Here is a 23,564-nt window from a genome sequence, read left to right on the forward strand (position 1 = left end):
CCTGGGAGGTGAAGGTTGCAGTGAGCTGAGATTGCACCACTGCACTCCAGCCTGGGCAACAGAGTGAGACTCTGTCTAAAAAAGAAAAAGAAAAAAGAAAAAAGAAAAAAATAGAAAATAACACAGCTTAAAGTAATGTCCTTTTTATCAGAAATAAGAACAGGAAATGGATATAAAATTCATTCTCAACTTTAGTTTTATTGATTAATTTGCTTTCAGAATATTTGGTTTTATTAAAAATTTGTGCATTTTTATCTTTAGAACAACAGAAATCAAAACACAAAGTCACATACCTGTGTCTGTTTAGGACCAATATCCATTCTTTCAAGAAGGTCATTTAAAAAAGCTGTAACACTGTCCCATGGGTAAATACTGTTGGAACCATCCAGCACTATGACTATGTCCAGTTGAGTGCTGCATTCTGCAATAAAAGGAGTCAATTGTGCAAATTTGGAATCTATTTTTTTCAGAGGCATATGAAGTGCTTTCATGGCTGAAAGAAGTTCATTTTAAAAGATGAACTGATGTTCTCCAAAGTAGACACATTGTTTTAGCAATAAAAAATAGTTTTTGAAAAAGTAAAGATGATAAAAATATTCATTGCTTTCAATAACAATTGGTGTGGGATAAAATTCATACCTACTGAATTTTAATTAGTATTGTATGAGAGTTATCTTTGCAAATTTTCTCAATATGAATTTTATATAAGTTTTTATAAAACAGTTTTTGAGCATATCTCAAATGAAGTTACTTCTTTCTTCAAAGAGACTCATTCTTTAAATATAAGCAGCACGACAGCTTTATCTATGATGTTTAAAAATGACTTTGTAAAGTTATTTACACTAATATCAATTCCAAAAATAGCAGTCAGATTTTGTTATATACTGGCAAAGCAAACATTTACCTAAATTGGTAATGCTGGTAGCTAAGAAAATACTTTAAGCTTTTTGGTATGCTCCTTTGTATACATACGTCTCATTCATTGCATAGGCTTTTCAAACATGCAAGAGCATTGCATAAAATCTGTACCTTGTACAGGGGCAATGGAATTCACGACTTGAAATGTGGGGCTGACGTCAGAACAGATTCCAGTTGTGTAATGCAAATGTCCACATCTATAGGCATATAAGGGCCCACAAGCCTTTAAAAAATTGTTTTAAAATTAGAAATCATTAGACTGAAAATTATATAACAGATCTTACAAAGACTTAAAATGATAGCATATCTGTTGTCAATAAATATCATTCTCTCCATTCTTACCAGAAATCCTCCATTTGGGTTGGTGACTAAAGTTGATCCAAATGTCATGTTCTCCTTTACTTCTGTGACATTGGGAATTGATGTATTAACTAAAAATAGAACAAAATTTTATGAGGGAGAAAAAGTTTCACAAAGTGAAATTTTAAGCATCTCTCATTAAGACATTCTATTTGTTTTGCTCATATCATAGCACATTCTTCTTTTGGTTCAACTAATTAGTCTTCCAAGTCTTCTTAAGGAATATAATGAACAAGCTAAGGCTGAAGAGTTGGCTCATGTCCCAGAAACTATTTCAGATAGTTTTGCTGAACTGTGAAAGAATGCAGAACTAGCAGGGCAATGAGAATGGGGGATTGCTTTTTGCACGTTCTTGCTAATTAAAACAAAGTTTTTAATCTCATAATACTGTAGATATAATGTAATCTTATAACTTTATTATAAATGACCAGTGATGAAACACGATTTTTGGCAAGAAAAGGGGAAATGGGTAGAAGATCAGAAAAGAAAACTCAAACACCAGTTTTTTGACCATGACTTCCAAAATCATGAGGACATCCTTTGGGTGACAAAGGAAACTAGAGGAATATTACAGCAGTGTCCAGAAAGTTTTGATAAAGGAAACACAGTAAAGAGACTACATTTGACATTCTGAAGGGAATGTTGGGTCCTGAAGCATGAAGCATGCCAGCCTAACAATATTGGCAAGAAGTTCCACTTTCTCACACTAAAAAGAAAAAGGAAAAAAGACTGGACAGGAAAAACAAGAACTTCTAAATCTGCTTAGTAGAGTGGAATATTAGAAAGAGGCAAAATTCAGGTTGAGAAAGATTTGTCTCACCTTTTGTTCCAGAGGTTGTTTTCATGTTAAGACTGTATGTGGATTTAAAGTGGGGAATGGAAGCAGAGATTCTGGAATGGTCAGTTAGACTTCCTGATCTGCGCAATGGCCTTTGTCCAAGAGTTTAGTCTGGTTTGCTTTGAAAGCACCTAGAGCTGGGCGATTGTATGCATTGATCTTGTATAATCTGGATTAGAGTTTTATATACAAAGCTTGACCCAGGAAAAGCATTCCTGGGACAATTAGGGACCACAGTGGAAACTTCCCTACTGTACTTGATGTGGCTAAAATCTCTAGCCTAATTTTAAAACTATTCCAATTTCCAGTAAGGGAGGAGTAACTCCTAACAAAACAGCTCCTCTGCAAATCACAACTATAAATTCTAGGAAGAATTAAAAAAAATACATGAAAACAATCACCTGAAGGCACTAGAAAGGTGGCAGAAAATGGAGGGGAATCCATACTTGGAAGAAGATACTGGCACTAAATGAGTTTTGTGTTCTTGTGTTTTGTTTTGTTTTTGTCCCCCACCCCTAACCCACCCCCAACCTAGGGAATGCCCTGGTCAGTGGCTAAAACTCAAATAGAACTCCTAGTCTTACTGTACTGAATAAAAAGAGAACAGAGATTGAGGGCAATGACAGCAGCTGCAAAATGAGGAGGAGAGTAGTATATCTTAGAAAAAGAGCCACAAAACAACAGTTCTATAATATGCATATATGTTTTATCCAAATAACTAGATGACTTGAATAGTAAATGCACAGAGTATATTTCAAATAGCCCAGCTGAAATAAAACCTGAATAGAGATTTTAACTACTTGTCATTGCAAGAAAGTCAATGCTTGGAAATTGAGTTGAGCCAAGTAAATTTCCTGCTAATAAAAAAAGTTAAGACTATTCACAGGCGTATAACAGAATCTAGAATCTCCACACCTGTAATTCAAAAATATAATCCAGGTTATGATTCAAAATTACAAGACAAGACAGGAAAATGTGATGCAACCTCAAGGAAAGGTAATAAATGGAAAGTGATGTTGAGATATTCCAGATGTTGGAATTATCAGGCAAGGATATTAAAGCAGCTATTATAAGTATGCTTATGCATGTAAAGAAAAAAAGTTCATAAAAACAAACAAATAGAAAATTCAAAAAAAGGAGAACTGAAAAATACAATATGTGAAATAAACTTGTGGGGCTATAAATAATTTCCATAGTATGTAATATTGTATAGAACATTGACAGGGTTCTAATTTCTAGATAATTTTAGTAGGAATTTTCTGGTCACATTCCTACTATTTCTGTCAAATACATCTATTTCAATATAAATTTATCTTGTGTGATTCTATTTTTAAAATTAAATTTATCTATTACAATTCCTCTGATTCTATTTCCTCTTGAAAACCAGGCACTAAGTTAAATTTTGTGGAGGGAATGTGGTGGGCAGGTTTATTTGGAGAAGTTCTTTCACATTACCACTGAATTAGAAAGAATTCTGAAAAACGCAGAGAGTTAAAAGTTATAAAATTAGTACGGTATTCTAATTTATGTATGCTCCTTGATGACTTTCTAAAGCAAATTAAGGACAGAGGGAATCAAAATGGCATTCTATGTCAGTCTGGAAGATAAATGATTATAGAAAAATGATTATAGATTATAAATGATTATATGAAAAATGATTATAGATTACTTCTAATATTTTCTTGAGTTGATTAAAATCTGTTTTTTTCTTTTCTTTTTCTTTTTTTTTTTTTTTTTTGAGATGGAGTTTTGCTCTTGTTCCTCAGGCTGGAGTGCAATGGTGTGATGTTGCCTCAACACAACCTCCGCCTCCCGGGTTCAAGCAGTTCTCCTGCCTCAGCCTCCTAAGTAGCTGGGATTACAGGCATGTACCACTACGCCCAGCTTAATTTTGTATTTTTAGTAGAGGCAGGGTTTCTCCATGTTGGTCAGGCTGGTCTCGAACTCCCGACCTCAGGTGATCCGCCTGCCTCAGCCTCCCAAAATGCTGGGATTACAGGTGTGAGACACTGCGCCCAGCCCAAAATCTGTTTTCAGTGAGAATAATGGGCATAATTTAAGACCTGATTTTTTTTTTTTTTTTTTTTTTTGAGACAGGGTCTCACTCTGTCACCCAGGCTGGAGTGCAGTGGCGCAATTACCATTCACTGCAGTCTCAAACTCCTGAGCTCAAGCAATCCTCACACTTCATCCTCTTGAGTAGCTGGGACTACAGTAGTGCACCACCCCATCCAGCTATTTTTGTATATTTTGTAAAGATGAGGTTTCGTCAGGTTGCCCAGGCTGGTCTCAAACTCCTGGGCTCAAACGATATGCCTGTCTTGACCTCTTAAAGTGTGGGGATTACAGGCGTGACTCACCGCACCTGGCCTAAAACCAGATTTTTTTTATTTTACATACCTGGTAGATCCAACTTTACGCAAGGTAATGATTCACCTCTCCCAACTGGACACTTATAGACATCTCCAGTTCTGTTTTTGGGTTGGCCAACTAACGGAGAACCAATAAGCACCCTGGAAGTTAAATAAATCAATAAACATTTTTGAACATTGAGAAACAGTTTATATGAGTTGTTTTATGACTGATTTTAAGATAATTGACAATAACACCCATAATCAGATAATAATCATGCTATTAGTAATTTAATGTCATGTAAACTAAGCAGAGAGCCTACCTCTTGCATATTGATGTGGATTAAAAAGTATATATACACACACACACATACATATACAGTATACATATATAGCATATATGTGTGTATATACATATATATGTGTGTATATACATGTATATGTGTGTGTATATGTAGGAGAGATATTTCAGAGATTTTGCTTTATTATTTTGTTTATATTACTTTATCATATTTTTTATTGGGGTACTGAAATAATCAATAATTATTGGCTAAGTCTGCTACTGTATTAACTTATAAAACACATGTGGAAGTATAAGTGACTTTTTCCGATGATGAACTGATAATTTTATAGAGAAGTCAGGAAATATAAACATTGGATCATCATAAGATTTAATATTAGCATGTGCTAGTTTATAAGTGCTTAGAAAATAAGGGTAGTTTATGAGATCCAGGTTAAAATCACTTACTTTCCTTTTAGACAGAATTATAAAACCATTCTAACAGTAATTAATGGAAAAAACATATAATCACAACTGATTTTAGTTCCAACAAGTCATTTAAGTCTCCCATGATATCTTCAGGAATCGGATGAACTAAAGTAAATAGTAAGATACTTGGGTGGATCCACAGTTGCTGATTTATTGCTGGCTGAGTAGCCATATCCAAAAACTCTGGCTGCTAGCAATTAAAGGACTGTAATTACATACTATGAGATTTTGTACTTGGGATTGTGTTAGATTACAACTTTATTTATTTATTTATTTTTATTTTTATTTTTTGAGATGGAGTCTCGCTCTGTTGCCAGGCTGGAGTGCAGTGGCATGACCTTGGCCCACTGCAACCTCCGCCTCCTGGGTCCAAGCGATTCTCCTGCCTCAGCCTCCCAAGTAGCTGGGACTACAGGTGCACGCCACCACACCTGACTAATTTTTGTATTTTTAGTAAAGACAGGGTTTCACCATGTTGGCCAGGATAGTCTCGGTCTCTTGACCACGTGATCCGCCCACCTTGGCCTCCCAAAGTGCTGGGATTACAGGCATGAGCCACCACGCCCAGCCAGATGACAACTTTATTAATGACTTTAGTGAAGATATAAAAAGTATAAATATAGTTATCAATCAGCACCATAAGACAGAGCAAGAAAAAAATACTTATCAAGTATATCAATATACATATTTAGGAATTCAGATGAATCTCAACATTCTGGAACAATAAACATAAATAAACTAAAGTTTACTTAGAACCTACATAAATAATTCGCTCAACTGCATACTATTATTTATGTCAGTGCAGGATGTGGGAGCCCTCACTTAATGGGAGTTCATGTGAAAAAGGCATGGGGGATTTAGATGATAGCACATAAACATGAGCAACAGCGTATTTTAGTGCCAAAAATGCTAATGTGACTTTAGTCTGCAGTGCTGGAAATAGATGCCCTGGTCAAGCAGTGATAGTCCCCCTGTGTTCTGTGCTGGTCAGGCCATGTCTGAAATATCTAAATTAAGAGGGACATACGCACAATGGAATGTATTTAGGAGACTATGACTCAGATAGTTAGGAGTCTGGTAAATTTGTCAGACAAAAGATGCTGGGAAAGTTGGGGATGTTCGGCATGGAGAAAGAATGTCTGCCGGAGAACTGAGAAGTTGCATTGAAGTACCAATTGATTAGGCACACATTTTGAAAATTTAAATATTTGAAAGTCTGTCATATTGAAAAGAAATGGGATTTATTTTGTGTAGGCCCTATAGGCATGCTAGTATTAATGAAAATAAATTTTATAAAACAATTGTAAATATTAAGCTATTGAGACTCTAAAACATGGTTTTAATATAATGCCTTTGGAAAGCAATTTCTGATTTGTATAAAGAACTACAAAAATGTTCAAACCCTTTAATACATAATTTTTACTTCTGGGAATCTATCCTAAATAAAATGACCTAAAGTAAGAGGGAAAAGCTTAATGCACAAAGATAATGCTTATAGTGTTATATATAATTATGAAAGAGTAAAAGAAATATGGTAAATAAAAACTAATTATTTCAGGATCATTCTATAGCATATTGTACATTCATTGTATGGTAGGATGGAAAATTATTTATGATCAAACTCAAAGTGAAAATTTATCTAATTTAGTGAAAATCTGTGCCCTAATTTAACATGAAAGATACCAAATTACTATGTTCATTATACTACCACTGATAATGACAGCTAGGCTTTATTGAATTTATACCATGTGCTAGGCCCTGTTCTAAGTGCTTTCTGTGTATTAAATAATTTAGTCTTCTCCATGAAATATAGCATGAACTTTGGTGCCAGCCTATATGAGTTCAAATTATGGCTTTACCATTCACTTAGCTATATGGTTAGGACAAGTCAATTACTCCGTCTGTGATTTAGTTTTTTTATCTATAAAATGGAGATCCATTTCAGAGGATCATCAAAAAAATAAATAAGTTAATGTATATAAAATGCTTAGAACAGTATTTGGCTTATAGTATGTGCTATCTAAATGTTAGTTCTTATTATTATTAGGTATTTATTTCAGATGAATAAACAACTAACATCTATGTTAAAAGATTAATCAGGAATACATCAAGAATATAACAAATTATATTAATGAGGTTATGATTATTTTTTCCTAATAGTTTCAGTTGTAAAATACATAATGGAATAAATTGGTTTTACAGTTAAAAACAGTTTAGAGAAAAAAATGAGCCTACAATTTTAGAAAGTATTTAATTTGAGGCTGGAGTAATTAATGTTTATTAACAATATTTTACATGCTGGGCATTTATGCCAGGTCCTGAGGATATAAAATGATACAAAAGTGAATAAAACACAATTTTTAGTTTGCTTATAACTTAGAGAGAGAAGCACAACTATACATGTACTATTGCAATATTGAATAGGTCTGAACTTGATGCAACTTCAGCAAATCTTAGAAGTAGGAAGAATACCACTCCTTTGATAAATGCCAAGTAGCTCAGTATAACTGCAGTAGAAGTTCAGGCTAGAAAGGTAAAAAGAGTCCAGATCATGAATGTTCTCATAGTCAGCTTTAAGAACTTTGGCTTTATTTTATGTAGGGGGAAGTTGGGAACCAATGAAGCTATTAAAGAGGGATGTAACATGATCAACTTTTTGATTTACAAAGCTTATTTGCTTGAAGTGTCATAAGTAAATTGAAGAGGAACAAAATTAGAGTCAAATGACAAGATATGGATTCCTAAAGTAATCCAGATGAGGATTTGGATTCAGGAAGTACAGAGGATTGAAGGACTAACTCTATAAATATTTAGGATATAAGCTGTCTTAGTTCGGGTTTCTCCAAAAGTAGATTCAAGACAAAAACTCTGGTTCAGGTAAGTTTTTTGGAGGCAATTCCAAGTATGCATAAGCGTAGAGATGGGGAAAAGAAGAGTGGGAAGGAAGAAAGGCCAAGAAAGGATGCACTGATAATGAGTTACTTCTGTAGGCAAGTGGGCTCAGTCTTGCTGGGGAACATCTCAGAAACCATGTGGAACATGTATGAGCATGATATGAGCATGGTTGAGGCCCTAAAAGTAAATATTACCACCTCGAAATATAGTGAGAAGAGCACTAAATGTTGACATCTGAAGGTGAAATAACACTTAAGGTTTCAATGAGCAAAGGAAGAAAACTAGGCAAGGGTAATCAGAAAGGTAGCAAGAATCAGAAAACAGCGGTGTCACAGAAACCAAAGAAGGAAACAATATAAAGAATAGGAGGCAAGAATGAGAGGTACATGTTTGTGGCAGATTTCATTTCAAGTAACTTGGCTAAAAATGAGGGAGATGGGCAGTGTTAATAAATGTGGCTTTTTTTTTTTTCAGGGCAATGACAAACCATTAAGGGCTTGAGATGTGTCCAAATTTATCATGGAGGCAATCTGCATATGGCTAAATGATGGCAAGAAAGAAACAGTAACAAGAGAAACCCTGATTTCACAGGACAGGGAGTAGAATCTCTGAGCAGGTAGACAGGGTGGATCCAGAAGGAGAGGTTTGTCTTAAAAATGAGGAAGAGCGACCATTCCCTAGGCAGCACGCTGAGCAGCCCAGTATTGAGCAGTTTGCAAGGGTGGTCGATGGTTTGGAATTGTGTACACTTTTGCAACATGACTTTGACTTTTATTATTTCATGAGGTAGAATCTGTTTTTCCACCCATTGAATCTAGGATTTGTTTTGATAAATAGAATGCAGCACAAATGATACTATGACTTCTAAGGCTAGGCCTTAAAAGGCCTTTACAGATTCCATTTTACCTGTTTTTGAAAGCTGAGAACATCATGATGTGAAGAAGCCCAGTGTTGCTTAACAGAGGATAAGAGGCCACGTGGAACAGAATTGGTGCTTTAGCTGACAGCATGAACTTCCAGACGTGTGAGGAAAGCCAGCCTGGACACTCCAGCCCCAGTTGAGGGACCAGATGATGAGCCCAGGCAATAGGGGAATACCTATTGAATCCTCAAAAATCTTGAGAATTTATAGACCATTGCTGCTTAAGTGACTAAGTATTGGAATGATTTATTATGCAGCAATAGTTAACTGAAACAGGAAGTGAGGATTAAATTTTGACCTAGTAGCTTCTCTCTCTCTCTCTCTCTCTCTTTTTCTTCTTTGGAAAATAATAGCTGCAGTCGTCTAGTGAGATTTACAGAGGAGGTAGAAGGGTGGTGGTGGGCTTGTAGAGAGCGATGAAGATTTAAACTGATAAGGCATACGTAGATCTGTCAGGCAGCTCCTCTGGTCAAGATGAGGTGGGTTGCAGCTGGCCAGGGATGTTTCAGAAGGTGTTTTTATAGTGGATGGGAGTTAGGCCCTCAAAGTCCTTTCCAGTTCTAAGATTCCATCATCTGAATAGAACAAATATAAGTTTGTAGAGAAGAACTGACTCACTAGTTGGAAAACATGTAATATCAAGTGGGGGAAAATCTAGGATAACTGATGAAAAGTGAGTCTTGTACAGAATGCTAATAGGAGAGCTATTGTGAATTGTAAGGCAGAAGGAAAGGGAGATATGGATAGCCCAGGGAAGTGTGGAGACAGGAGAATGAAGATTGAAAAGGGAAGATAATGAGAAAGTATGGGTGGCTAGAACTCAGGATAAAGCTTGCTTATAGACAGGAACAGAGAGCTTGAGATTTGGCAAGCATTTGGCTTTGGAGGAAAAGGTCTGGAGTTTATGTTTGATCTCTAGGGCAAGAGAAAGCACTTAGGATATGGTGATAATTGGAAACTGACCTGATACAGCAATCTCAACCACGGCCTATTGCATATTCTGAGATAAGTGAAGATTGCGGAGTGAGAACTTAGAAAGTGTTAGAGTATAGGAGCCCAGGATTGAGACAGGGAGTTTGGGAGTTGGGACCAATAGTAAAGACCAGGTTAGCAGATCACAGGACTGCTAATTTTCTGTATTTTCCTAGTATCTGTTTTCTTTGAAAACAAACATGAAACTTTTAATAACAAGCTTGAAAGTACGTGTATCTTACCACTTGAATCCTAAGTAAGCCTCACTTTTCTCCAACTGCATCAAAATAACAAGATCCTAGAAAAGTATCAGCATAGGGTTTACAGAATTTCAGGAATCTCCAGCATTCTCAATCCACTCTTGCTCAGTTTTTTCTCACAACACTGATCCTATTCTGGCATTTGATGTAACCTACCTGTTTATTAACTTCATTATTTAATTTTTGTTCTCTATTCCCCAGTAGAATATAAGCTCCACAATAGTAGGGATTGGTTTTTCTATTTTGTTCACAAACACATCCTTAATGCTCATACTAGTATCAAGCACAAAATAGGCATTCAATAAATATCTATTGAATGAATGAATTAACGACTGTGTCAAGTACTTAAAAATCTGAATAAGGCAGACCTGGGAATTTGCACTTATGTGACCAGCCAAGAGGTCTGGATTGTAAAATCTTTTTTTTTCCATTTTAGAGAATATATATTCAGCTTAAGTGGGATGCTATACATGCCTTTGAGTGACACCAGAGGCATTTCTCCAGGTCAAACAGCTAGAGAATCCTTGTTGCTAACGGGAGAGAATTGGCTAAAAAGTCAGAAGGCTGGTGTTCCATATCCTGACCCTGTGACATACTTGCTATATTAAACCTTTGGACATTCATTCTCTGTCTCAGTTTCCTGTCTAGAAAATACAGATGATAACAATGATATCCGCCCAAACCCACAGGGTCAAGGTGAAGGCCCAGGCACATTGTTTTATAAACTATGAGAATCATTATTCTAAAATGTAATGCAAGTTAGTTTTAACTTATTACATTTTATTCCTATTAGATCTTGCTTTTTATATGGCATTTTTGTAATGACCTGTATGCAGACTGAGAAGATCAAAACATGTTCTGGATATCGTTACTCATTTCTGGAGAAACATCTGATCAACTCAAGGATCATCAAAGTGAGAGAAACACATTTCTCCATGAATAAGCTACAATTATAATAATATTTAGTAAGCAGAAATATTTGCTATTCACAATAGTTATCTTGTTATTATGCCCATTATTATATTTATTTGAAGAGTAGCTGGTGTCTGATGTCTCTGTTTCATATTTGTTTTCTTCCCTGCAAAAGATAGTTTCTTGGAGAAGAGTGTCTTATATTTACATTATTTCATTAACATCCTTTTCACCTAACTCTGCCTTGATGTCTAATACATAGTTCAAGCCAAAGTCACTCTCAGAGTGCCAAGCAAATTCTGCTCGCCAATTTCTTTTTAAATAAATGGAATAAGCATTTTTTCGTCTTAGAGAATGAAACTTACACAGTGACCCATTAACTGCAGTGATTTGCTCATAAAAGGTGGAGGGGTGGAAATGAGGGGAGCCAAAGAAATGACAAGTTTGGCAATGAGGAAATTTCAACTTCAAAAGGTGTTAGAAGCAATGTAAAATAAGCATATTAAAATCTGTAACAGAAAATTGTGTAAACCCTTAAAATGTCTCTCCTCCCCAGTCTGGAATAGCTCCACATTAGCAGGGATTCTTTTTTCTTTTACAACACAGACATATTGGAAATAGGGCATCAATCACATGAGCCCATTGGTACCCTGACCTGGCATAAAGCAGGATCCTCTAGGGAAAAGGCATGAAGTCAAGATAATTGATAAACATTGGCTTGAAGGTTGGCAAGGGTGGATCCTGAAAATCTACTTTGAGATCAGACAGGTCCAGTAAAGTCATTGAAACCCCCAAGAAAGGTTGCTTGAAGGGCAATTAAAAGGGTAGGCACACATGCTGGAAGGAATGAAGCAAAGCAGCAACAGATTAGAGTGGAAAGCCCCAAACAGACATCTCACATTTTCCCGTTCGGCTGAGACCTGGCCATGCTGATGTTTACTACTAAATCTGGAAATCTGGAAGGCTTGTGGTGTGCTGAGCATGTTTGAATTTCTTTTCCTCAAAGCAAAATTATGAGGGCAATTATGTTCTTTCTGAATTCTTCTGAACCACACTGCAATTACTTGGATGCTCCAGCTCATGCTAAACATAATGAACAACGGCTGATCTTAATCAGATGTATGATGTGTTGTGCTACTGAGAAAGCATGTGGCTTCTGAGCCAAAGATATAAATTACACTTCACAGCAAACTTCTGAACAGTAAAGAGGACATAAGGCTACCTTTTCTGTCAACTTATACTTCTTTCGAAAGAATTAAAGCTATGTTTTTCAAATACACAGACTGTACTTGTCATGGGCCAACAAGTGCTCCTTCTATAGGCGTACTATAGTCACGACGTAAGATGGGTCAGGATGATTTTTTTTAACATGAGGTTATGAAATTCGAAAGCATGAGCAGTAAATATGACTTATGAAGGTGCCTACCTCTAGAGATAATTAAATAACAAAATCCATGTTCCTCCAAATATGTCAATTATTCTGTAGCGCATTTCTCGAAGTAAGTCTGCAATCTATCTGTTTTTATAGACACTTACAGAACATCCAAACATGTTTCTACAATTTATTTTGCACTAGCAGATCCCAGATCTCTTTAGAACAATATGCTGCTACCACGCTATCCTTAAAAGTTTGGAAATTTAGGTATTTGTAATTTGCTTACTTTTAAATTCAATTGCCCACATCTTTTTGGTTGCTCTGATTTTTCACAACTTTTCCATAAAATCATTGTAAATAATAAATGTCAACGTGAGATTTAGGTTTCTGATATCATCTACATTCAAATGCTTACAAACTTACACACATATTAATATGTAAAGTCTGGTACCTACCACAAAGATAGTTTTTAACAACATTTACTTTTAAGTATAGTTCTAATGAAGAAAAAGGCACAAGACTGAGTGTAGAGATGAAATCTATTACAGCTCTGGTCCTAAGTAGTTGCATTTCCCTAGGACAGTCACATTTAACTTTATTTTTTATGCAGCTTTTTTTAAAATTGATGATAAGAGAGTGTTAAACTAGATTTAGTTGTTCAGCCAACAAATAATGATGGAGTGCATATTATGTATAAGGCCTCATGCTAGATGTGGGGTAGTGCCCAGGGTTGCAAGTGGGCTGCAAAATCAGTCTTTGTTTTCTAGGCATTTCCACTAACACATTAACTTCTCCCTCTTACCTGCATTCCAGTCTGAGGTTTCCAACTACCTAGAAATCACCTTGAACTGGAGCTATTTAAAAATAGACTTACCCACTTCCCGATAAGTGAATTTCCCTTTCTCTGTCAATGACAACCCATTTTCCAATGAGCCAGTACAGAAATTTTGGAATCTATCTGACCTCTCCTACACCTTCATTGACCATTTCCAAACTTCCACCAAGATTTACTGATTCATCTTGATTTGTCTTGAATACAGCTTTCTTTTTTCTTCCAGTTGCCCCTAATACAGCCTGAAGGCTCATCCCTTAAGTACCAGATTATAGTTCTTGAGTCTATATATTTCCTAGTTTTCAGGAACTCCATTCTCCAATCCAATTTATATGTAACTTCCCAAATTAAGTTTCATAAAATGACAACTTATGATGGCTTCTCAACGTCCTCATCTTAGGTCCAAGCTCCTGTGTTTGTCTTTCAAGATCTGCCATCATCCTTTTCTCTTTTTTCATCCCAATATAAGACCTGTTTACTTACCAACACACTCACCTCACTTATTCTCAAGTCTGGGCCCTTGCTCTTGTGGCTTCCCAAGCTTGGAGTGACATTTTTCTTCTCATATTGAAAGTTAAGTCATCTTTCAAGACTTAGGTCAAGAACCAAGAATCATCTCCTCCTGTTTTGAATTCCCATTGAATTTATAGTCTATTCTGCACTGGTTGTTGGCACTATTCTCTATTCCTAAACATTTCATGTATGTCCTTGACTAGGTTAAAGCTTTTATATTTGTTTTATGTTTAAATATTTCCCATGGAATTTAGCATAATGCCAGACACATAAAATGTATTACATAAATACATGTTGATTGACTGACCCACATTTATGCTATGGCTAAATAAAAAAAACCTAACCCACCAACAAATATTTTCAGAGACAATTCAACTCAGTTTCATGGGTAAACCAAGATATAAGGCATAGTCCCCGATCTCTTATTAACATTACCTCACAAATGTATGTAGAATTGTGATGGTTCAGTCCAGTGTAGATTCATTCAGACAGACCATTAGCAACATCCTTCTTGCAACCTTATTCTTACTATCCAATCTATGCACTCTTTTGTTCCTTTACCAGTGTTGGCTGTCTTTCTTTTTCCTCATCCATACCTTAACTTTCTACAAAGATAGAATAACCTTAGGAAGGACATTCCTCATGACATCAAGGCTTCATTCAGGCCTGATTTTTCAATTTTCCATTGCTTTGACTTCTGGTGCCTTGAAAGGAGGGACTGTAGAATTTAGAGGGTGGAAATCTCACAATAGGATAGGTTCTTATCATGAGAAACAGTGACTGAAGAGATCAAATGGGGGCACTAAGGCTTCTAAAAATAAATATGAACCCCTTTTCACTCTACTAAGGTTCATTCATATAATTAAGGACTTCTGACATCGGATTTTTCTAAAATCACAGAGACAGGACTGGATAAGAAAGAAAACATACAGGTTTTTCTCATATCAGAAATTGAAAATGAGAATTTCATAAAATATTTTAGCAATATTTAACCATCCTTAAAAGGGATACTTCATTTTAAGTAGGTGGTTTAAGTCTTAAAGCTTGCTATTTGCTATACTCCTCTTTAAAATTTGTGTAACTATTAGTAATTAGTGAAAATTAACTTTTATATGTGTTTATGTAAAGTTAAGCTTTTTAAGAATAACATGTACTGCATTTCTGTTTATTATAGCTTACGCACAAAGTCTGACCAGTTGGTCTACTCACCATTATTCTCCCAGAGGTACCTGAATTGAAGGTATAATTCCTAAAAGAATAAAGCTGGTGTCTAGAGGGAGGGCTGTACTCATTTAACCTTAAAAATTGGGGAATGGGATGGGTGGAGAGTATAGGAGGGAGGGAAAGGGAACTTAAAAATTTAGCATGTAGCATTGGGTTTGTCATCTGAGATATTTGTAAGGAGAATAAAAGAGTGAAGTATCTCAACAAATTCTAGTTTATACCTAGCATAAAATAATGTACTTAAAAAATGTGAGAACTCGTTACTTTATTTATAGTCTTTAGGGCATTATTATCAAATTAACCAAGTCTAAAAGATAAAACAAAATGCAGAAAATCCACATATTTTTATTAATGAAATAATTATAGTGATTCAGAGATCCTTGTTATCCAAGTAGATATAAATCTCTTTTTGCTTATTATTACAGCTACTAAAAATGTAGGCTTGTTTAGTTTAAGTTATTAAACTAAAGTTTAACTACTGCTCTTCTTTCCTAGAATGTCCAATTAAACAAAAATTGCATTTACTAAAAATTCTATTAAATATTAAGCAGAAGAACTCTAATATTCAGTTTATATAATTTTCAACAAGTTAAATATACTTTAAAAATCATATCTATGGCCAGGTGCTGTGGCTCACGCCTGTAATCCCAGCACTTTGGGAGGCTGAGGTGGGTGGATCACGAGGTTAAAAATTCGAGACCAGCCTGACCAACATGGTGAAACCGTGTCTCTACTAGAAATACAAAAATTAGCTGGGCATGGTGGTGCACGCCTGTAATCCCAGCTACTAGGAGGCTGAGGCAGGAGAATCACTTGAACCCAGGAGGCGGAGGTTGCAGTGAGCTGAGATTGCTCCACTGTACTCCAGCCTGGGTGACAGAGCAAGACTCCATCTCAAAAAAAAAAAAAAAAAAAAAAAAATCCTATCTACAATGAACTTAACCAATATTAAAGGGTTTGAAGGTAGATACCAGAAACCCAATAAAGTTCATTATAAACATTAGATCAAGCTCAGTAGATCAGTAAAGACCAAACTCACGGAAGTGTGTTAAACCCTTTCAGAGCACCATCTCATTTGCCTCTGAATCCTTCCTACTGAATTTCAAACAAGTGCATTTAAGCTACTCTGAAATGAGAACAATTAAAGAATTCTTGCCAAAAAAACATAATTATGGAACAATAGCTTTTTTGGATACAGACCTTCCTTGAGGTCAATCCAGGCATCAACAGAAATCACTAATCGCTTCCTCTAATATTGCCAAGGATTTTTTTTTTTTTTTTTACTTTAAGTTAGCTTCCATTGCCAAATGACTAGACTGCATTTTCTACCATAAATAATTCATTCTGTTAAAATTTCATTCATAAAAGAAACTGTAGTCAAATAATATTTCTCATTACCTTGTGAAATAAGTAAATAACAACAACAAAACCCACTGGCTTACCATTTTCCTTCTTCATTTTCATATTGCTGAACAGTATATCCAAACATGTCTTCCACCGGGCCGCTGAAAGTCATTGAATTTTTCACATCAACATTGAATGATATGCAGCAGCGTAGAACAACTTTAGGAGAAAAACAAAATCCGGTTACATAGAGTTAACTAAGAGTCCATCATGTTTTGAGTTATGGAAGGCATGGTTAAGGTTACCATCGAAAGCTGTTTCTATTGAAAAAAAAAGAAGCTCAAAGAATGAAAACTCAAGGAAGGTCTCCACTCTTAACTGTATTACTAACTGTAAATCAAATAAACTAGTTCAACCATTGTGGAAGACAGTGTGGCAATTCCTCAAGGATCTAGAACTAGAAATACCATTTGACCCAGCCATCCCATTACTGGGTATATACCCAAAGGATTATAAATCATGCTGCTATAAAGACACATGCACACGTATGTTTATTGTGGCACTGTTCACAATAGCAAAGACTTGGAACCAACCCAAATGTCCATCAATGATAGACTGGATTAAGAAAATGTGGTACATATACACCATGGAATACTATGCAGCCATAAAAAAAGATGAGTTCATGTCCTTTGTAGGGACATGGATGAAGCTGGAAACCATCATTCTCAGCAAACTATCACAAGGACAAAAAACCAAACACCGCATGTTCTCACTCATAGGTGGGAATTGAACAATGAGAACACTTGGACACAGGAAGGGGAACATCACACACCGGGGCCTGTCGTGTGGTGGGGGGAGGGGGGAGGGAAAGCATTAGGAGATATACCTAATGTAAATGACTAGTTAATGGGTGCTGCACACCAACATGGCACATGTATACATATGTAACAAACTTGCACATTGTGCACGTGTACCCTAGAACTTAAAGTATAAAAAAAAATAATAATAATAAAATAAAAAAATAAAAAACCATAATGACTTTAAAGAACACAAATATTAACATTCAAAAAAATTCCATACTAATTTAATATCTGTACCATTCCTAGAGCTGAGGTTTTCAGAATGTGTGGAAAAGAGCAGGCAGAAACTCAGATTCATATATGACGAATACAGTTGCAGATAGTTTTCCAGCAGTGAGCCCTGCAGAACACCATGGCCATCAATGAACTCTGAACAGCTCATTTTCCCATTTCAACTACAGAGAATGCACATATCACCATGTAAAGCTTTATAAAAATAGATGTTGTCCTTGCTGCTTCAAAAGGAAAAGGCAAGCTGATGGTCTCCACTCAGAGATGGCTTCCTATGCAGGCCTGAGATTTGCTCTGTTTCCCTTCCTTAATCAAGTATTGGATGGAAACTTATACTAATTCTCTGAAGCCTCCTTATAATGTTGGTGTTGATAAATTCACCAGTTGTTATCCAGATTAAATCACATGATATATCTAAAGGGTCTACCCAGTGCCTGGCACATACTACATATTTGATGAGGGTTAATTCTTTTTAATTTTCTCATAGTACAGGTTGTGGAAACTCTTAGTAAGTAAGACTGTCTCCTAAAGAAGTTCTAGAATCACCATCTCAAATGGATGGTGCCAAATTCCTGCTTTGGTACTGGTTTTTAAAGTATACTTGTGAAGTTTCAAAAGATTCTTCTCCTAGATGTAACTAAGAATTCTTTCCACGGGGCCATGATGGCTCATGCCTGTAATCCCAGCACTTTGAGAGGTGGGTGGATCACCTGAGATCAGGAGTTTGAGGCTAACCTGGTCAACAGGATGAAATCCCGTCTCTACTAAAAATATACAAATATTAGCCAGGTGTGGTGGCATGCCCCTGTAGTCCCAGCCAATCGGGAGGCTGAGGCAGGGGCACCACTTGAACCTGGGAGACGGAGGTTGCAGTGAGCCAAGATTGTGCCACTGCACTCCAGCCTGGGCAACAGAGAAATACTGTCTCAAACAAACAGAACAAACAAACAAACAAAATTATTTCCAAAGAGCACTGTCTTATAAAATTATAGAGCCTCATCAGGTACATTCAGAGGTGGCTAAATTCAGTCTCCTTTGTTAAAACCACCATATAGCCACATAGATCCTGAAAAATTATCTTTCCTAGTCTTATAAATTGTGAGTGGATTAAATCACTCTAATATTTTAACCCTTGCTCACTATGAACTTTTTTCATAAATATACTTTAAATCCACACTACTCTAATTTATAATCTTTAAATTTTGGCGACAATAGTAACTGCTTTTTCCTTGAAGAATAAATTCATCAAAGAAACAAAAAAAGATACACCCGTATATCTATTTGTAAAGTCTTTCTTGACCTCCCTACCTAGAAGTAATCTTTAAACTTCTAAAACCTCCTTTCTTATTTTTTAAGAAACCTCTCATGGAGATAATTATTAAATACTATATAGTTATCTGTGTGAGATTTTTCCCCCCAGATTGGAAAATTCCTAAAAACAATGACTCTCTTACTTACCTTTTTTAATCCTTTATCAAAATCTAGCACAACTCCTTGTACACAGATGGGCAGTAACATATTTTCAGACTGACAGATTACACGTTGAAGAAACAAGTATGCCAGCTCTAGTTAAAGATGAACTGGCAACTATTTCATCTTAGTTAAGGAAGATTTTATGGAGATAGAAATTTTCAATTAAGATTTTTAAAGGGAGAAAGAGATGAGATTTGGCAGTGAAAAGAAAATGTGTACCCAGGATTTGGGAGGGTCTCTGCAAGTATTAAGACACAGGCCAGGACAAATATGGTTGCAAGATCATGAAGAGATTTGTCTAGCTGGCATGAAGGAAGCAGAAAAAGAATGGGTGAATTGCACAGGTCCTTTTATGTACATTTCCTGTTCATTCTTCCAGCGTGATAGAGAACAGCTGGTTACCATCTTCTGCATAATAGTCTTTCACATATTTGAAGACAGTTTTAAATGCTGCTTACTCTCTAAACTAAATAGTCATGCACTGCATAATGATATTTCGGTTAATGACAAACTGCATATACAATGGTGGTGTCATAAGATTATAATACAATAGCTTTAGTGTACCTTTTCTATGTTTAGATATGTTTAGACACACTAATGCTTTACTTTTTTTTCTTTTTTAAGGCTGAGCCTCACTCTGTTGTGCAGGCTGGTGTGCAGTGGTGCAATCTCTGTTCACTGCAACCTCTGTCTCCCGGCTTCAAGCTATTTTCATGCCTCAGCCTCTTGAGTAGCTGAGATTACAGGTGCCTGCCACCACGCTTGGCTAATTTTTTTATATTTTTAGTAGAGACTGAGTTTCGCCATGTTGGCCAGGCTGGTCTCAAACTGCTGGCCTCAAGTGATCTACCTGCCTTGGCCTCCAGAAGTGCTGGGATTACAGGTGTGAGTCACTGTGCCCGGCTGCCATTGTGTTTCCGTGACCTACAGTATACAGTATAGTAGCCACTTGTAGAGGTCTGTAGCCTAGAAGACATAGGTGATACACAGCCTAGATGTGTAGCTCTACCATCTAGATTTGTGTAAATATACTCTATGATATTCGCACAATGATAAAATCACCTAAGGACACAGTTTGCAGAACACATCCCCAGTGCTAGGTGATGCATGACTGTAGTAGATGCACCTGTTCTTTGCTCTCACACGTTTTGTGTATTTATTTTTTGAACAATTTCAAGAAAGTATTTTTTGATACAAGAAATGCATAAAATAATACTTCTGCAGCAGGGTTTCTCAACTTTGGAACTATTCACATTTGGGTCAGAAAATTTTTGTTATAAGGGGCTATCCTTTATACTATAGAGTGTTTAGCAGCATCCTTGTCCCCTACCCACATGAAGCCAATAGCACTTCATGAGTTGTCATAATCAAAAATCTCCAGACACAGCCAAATTCCCATGAGGCCAAAACTGTCCCCAGTTGAAAACCACTCTTGAACAGATGAAGACAAGAACATCACCACCAATTATTTTGTTGAAGAAGATGACCGAAAACCAACCATGGCTCATAAACAAGCAGCATCTGTATCACCTGGGAGCTTGTGAATAATGCAGAACCTCAGGCCCTATCCAGATTCCCTGAATCACTACCTACGCTTCCACGAGATCCCCAGGGCAGCCCTGCCTATTAAGGATTGGAAAGCACAGCTCTGTAACGTGGTATTTCTTTTTCATAATGTCAATACAGGTAATGGAAGTTACCTAAATAAAAAATACTCACTATGCTGTAGAGAAAAGGGAAAAGGATCCTCTTTAATCAGGGTCAATTTCACCCCCCTGAAGGATTTTTCTAGCATGTCATCATCTTTAGTACATTTTCTCCAAAAGCCATTTGTGGTACCCCCTCCTCAACATAAGACCAAGCGGTTTTGGTTTCCTTTTTGGGGCTGTTTATTTATTCTACATGTTGTGTGGAATGTCTGGGGGTGTGTGCTGTACTTCTTTTTTCATTTCCTGTCCTTAGAGTTCTACAGGCAATTTGCCCAAAATGATTGTAAATCAGACTCTTTTATGTTTTCTGAGGCACCAAAGAGCCTGAAGAACAAGAGATGACATAAAAAAATAGTTTACATCCAGTTCTTTTGATTTAAAGGAGTGAGTAAACAGTAAAAGCAGCTTTTCATAACTTTTAGTTCAATGTGAATTTTGTTATACTAAGTTGTCTTGGAATTTTATGTACCAGAAGTAAAGCAAAATTGTACTTATTCACAACCGAGCCTCCACTTCCACTCCCAGAAAAGCAAAACACAGAGGTGGCTTCAGAGACAATACAGAAAAAATACAAAAAATAATGGGAAATAAACATAGATAAGACAGATGTCAAAAGAAATTCTGATTTCACATGTACCAGCAATTGAAAACCAGTAATTTTTCCCCTTATAAATAATAACTATATTGTGTACTGACCATGTGTTACTCTCATTTAATTTGCCAGCAACTCTATAATTACATACCATTATTATCATCATTCTGAAAATAAGGAGAAGAAAGCTTGGGAAGGCAGAGAAATGTGCCCACATTTCCACAGGCTTCCAAATCCAAAGTAGTAACCACTATTCATATTAATTCAATTTTTACATCTTAGGCCTAAAACTAGAAAGGGCTCGTACAAAGTGATATGAGGATGAGCTTAGAAGACAGCCACATATTAGTCTGCATAACTGCATCTCCTGAGAGGCAAATTTGGGGAGAAGACTTTTCTACAATAGCAATGGGCTGGAAAGGATTTGGGGAATGACTGGAAAGTCTGAGTAAGGAGAAAAGTCCTGGCCACAGAGCTCCAGATCTAACTTCTTGAAGGACTTCAGCTAGAACTTATAGGTCCAAGTAGAAAAGAAATGAAAAGACTTGCTCCCATTCAAATATGGTTATATATGCTATATATGCAAGAGTTAAAAAAAAAGAGAAAGATGAAATTGCTGGTGTTGAAGGATATCTCTTATAAAAAGAAATTGTGAGCAATTACTTTACCCCAGGATGGAATTTGATATGTAAGAAAACTAAATGAGAAAGAGGGAGAAGCAACCTACAGCTCTGCAGTGCTTTCTGCTTACAAACATTTTAAAATATAATAATAATAATAACAGTAATGATATTGAGCTATTCAATAATTTGAGGAGGTGAGGCAGGACAGCAGACATTCCCCTCTTTTTGTGTATTAAGAAACTGAAGCTCAGAGAGGTTGAGTGATTGGCCAAAAGCCAGGTTGCATTAATGGCAGAGGCAAGATTTCAACATTGATCTTATGAGGCCAAATCATAGGATTTCTGTAACTAGGGTGCTATTGAGTTGGTCTGATTAATAAAAATAAAAATAACAACCCAGCTCACAACAATCCTCAAAAGTCTCATGATGGCTCTTAATCATCTTGTAGCTCTGGAGCATTTGAGAATAGGACTGGCAGAAAAAGGATAAATGGAGGTGACAGAGGCTGTTGACAGATTGAAGGAAGCCACCCTCTTGTACGCATCCTTGAGTTCCAAGGAGTATTACTGTAGCCTGTTTAGTTGTTGGCTTCTTAATAAAGAAATTCTGTCTTTGGACTAGGTGGGTCAGAAATCCCAATCTAGTAATATCCAGATAGGAATATTCAACAACAAATGCAATTCTGAATATTGCAAATTCCAAGCCAAGGCAAGAGGGTATCAAATAAATGGTGACAAGGGAATGTATTAAAATGCTATTGCTTTATTTCAGTAGCTTCTTACATATGTTTATTCAATTTAGAAATAGGAGAAATCATAGAATTAACATTATTTTTATTATTTTTAACATAAGGAATGAAATAATGACATAAGATTAAGACAAGATATAATCATAATTATGTTTTTACAGTGAATGGTTTTAGGGCAAATTCTTTGGTGGTATAGAAAGATAGTGATCCCTGGAGATACAGGAACTAATCTTTTCATCTATATTATTTATTCAATCATTCATATATTCCACTACTCCACAAATATAACCAAGTGTTTACTCTGAATTGAATATATGGTAGGGCCTGGAAATACAGTCATAAAAAGATGATGCTAAGCCAGGCACGGTGGCTCACACTTGAAATCCCAGCACTTTGGGAGGCCAAGTCAGGCGGATCACCTCAATTCAGGAGTTCAAGAGCAGCCTGGCCAATATGGTGAAACCCCATCTCTACTAAAAATACATTAAAAAAAATTAGCTGGGCATAGAGGTGCACACCTGTAGTCCCAGCTACTCAGGAGGCTGAGGCAGGAGAATTGCTTGAACCTGGGAGGCAGAAGTTGCAGTAAGCCGAGATCGTGCCACTGCACTCCAGCCTGGGTGACAGAGTGAGACTTCATCTCAAAAAAAAAAAAAAAGATGATGCTCCTGAAAAAAAAAAAGGCAAGTGATTTCACCTCTATGAACCTGAGTTTATCACATTTGAAATGAGCTTACAAATAACTTTCAGGTATTAATTGCTGCAAGAAATACAAATTATGCATTTAGCAAAAGAGAACAATCAAAAAATGAGCTAACTGATTTCGTAGGTAGAATCCAAAGA

At 36.3% G+C, this 23,564-nt stretch overlaps 1 protein-coding gene and 1 long non-coding RNA gene across 2 annotated transcripts in view; one reads left to right on the plus strand and one right to left on the minus strand.

Annotated features, from left to right (window-relative positions):
- Positions 1 to 23,564, minus strand: part of ITGA1 (integrin subunit alpha 1) — a 175,696-nt gene that overhangs the window by 89,745 nt on the left and 62,387 nt on the right. The window contains exons 2-6 of the mRNA XM_003827350.7: positions 16,584 to 16,704; positions 4,517 to 4,629; positions 1,261 to 1,349; positions 1,030 to 1,141; positions 294 to 421 (exon numbers count right to left, since the gene is read on the minus strand). Of these exons, the coding sequence (XP_003827398.1) occupies positions 294 to 421; positions 1,030 to 1,141; positions 1,261 to 1,349; positions 4,517 to 4,629; positions 16,584 to 16,704 (563 nt within the window). The remainder of the gene's footprint in view (positions 1 to 293; positions 422 to 1,029; positions 1,142 to 1,260; positions 1,350 to 4,516; positions 4,630 to 16,583; positions 16,705 to 23,564) is intronic.
- LOC129397777 (uncharacterized) overlaps positions 1 to 23,564 on the plus strand; it is a 213,741-nt gene that overhangs the window by 7,085 nt on the left and 183,092 nt on the right. The window lies entirely within an intron of this gene.

Source organism: Pan paniscus, chromosome 4 (assembly GCF_029289425.2).
Source record: "Pan paniscus chromosome 4, NHGRI_mPanPan1-v2.0_pri, whole genome shotgun sequence".
Lineage (NCBI taxonomy): Eukaryota > Metazoa > Chordata > Mammalia > Primates > Hominidae > Pan > Pan paniscus.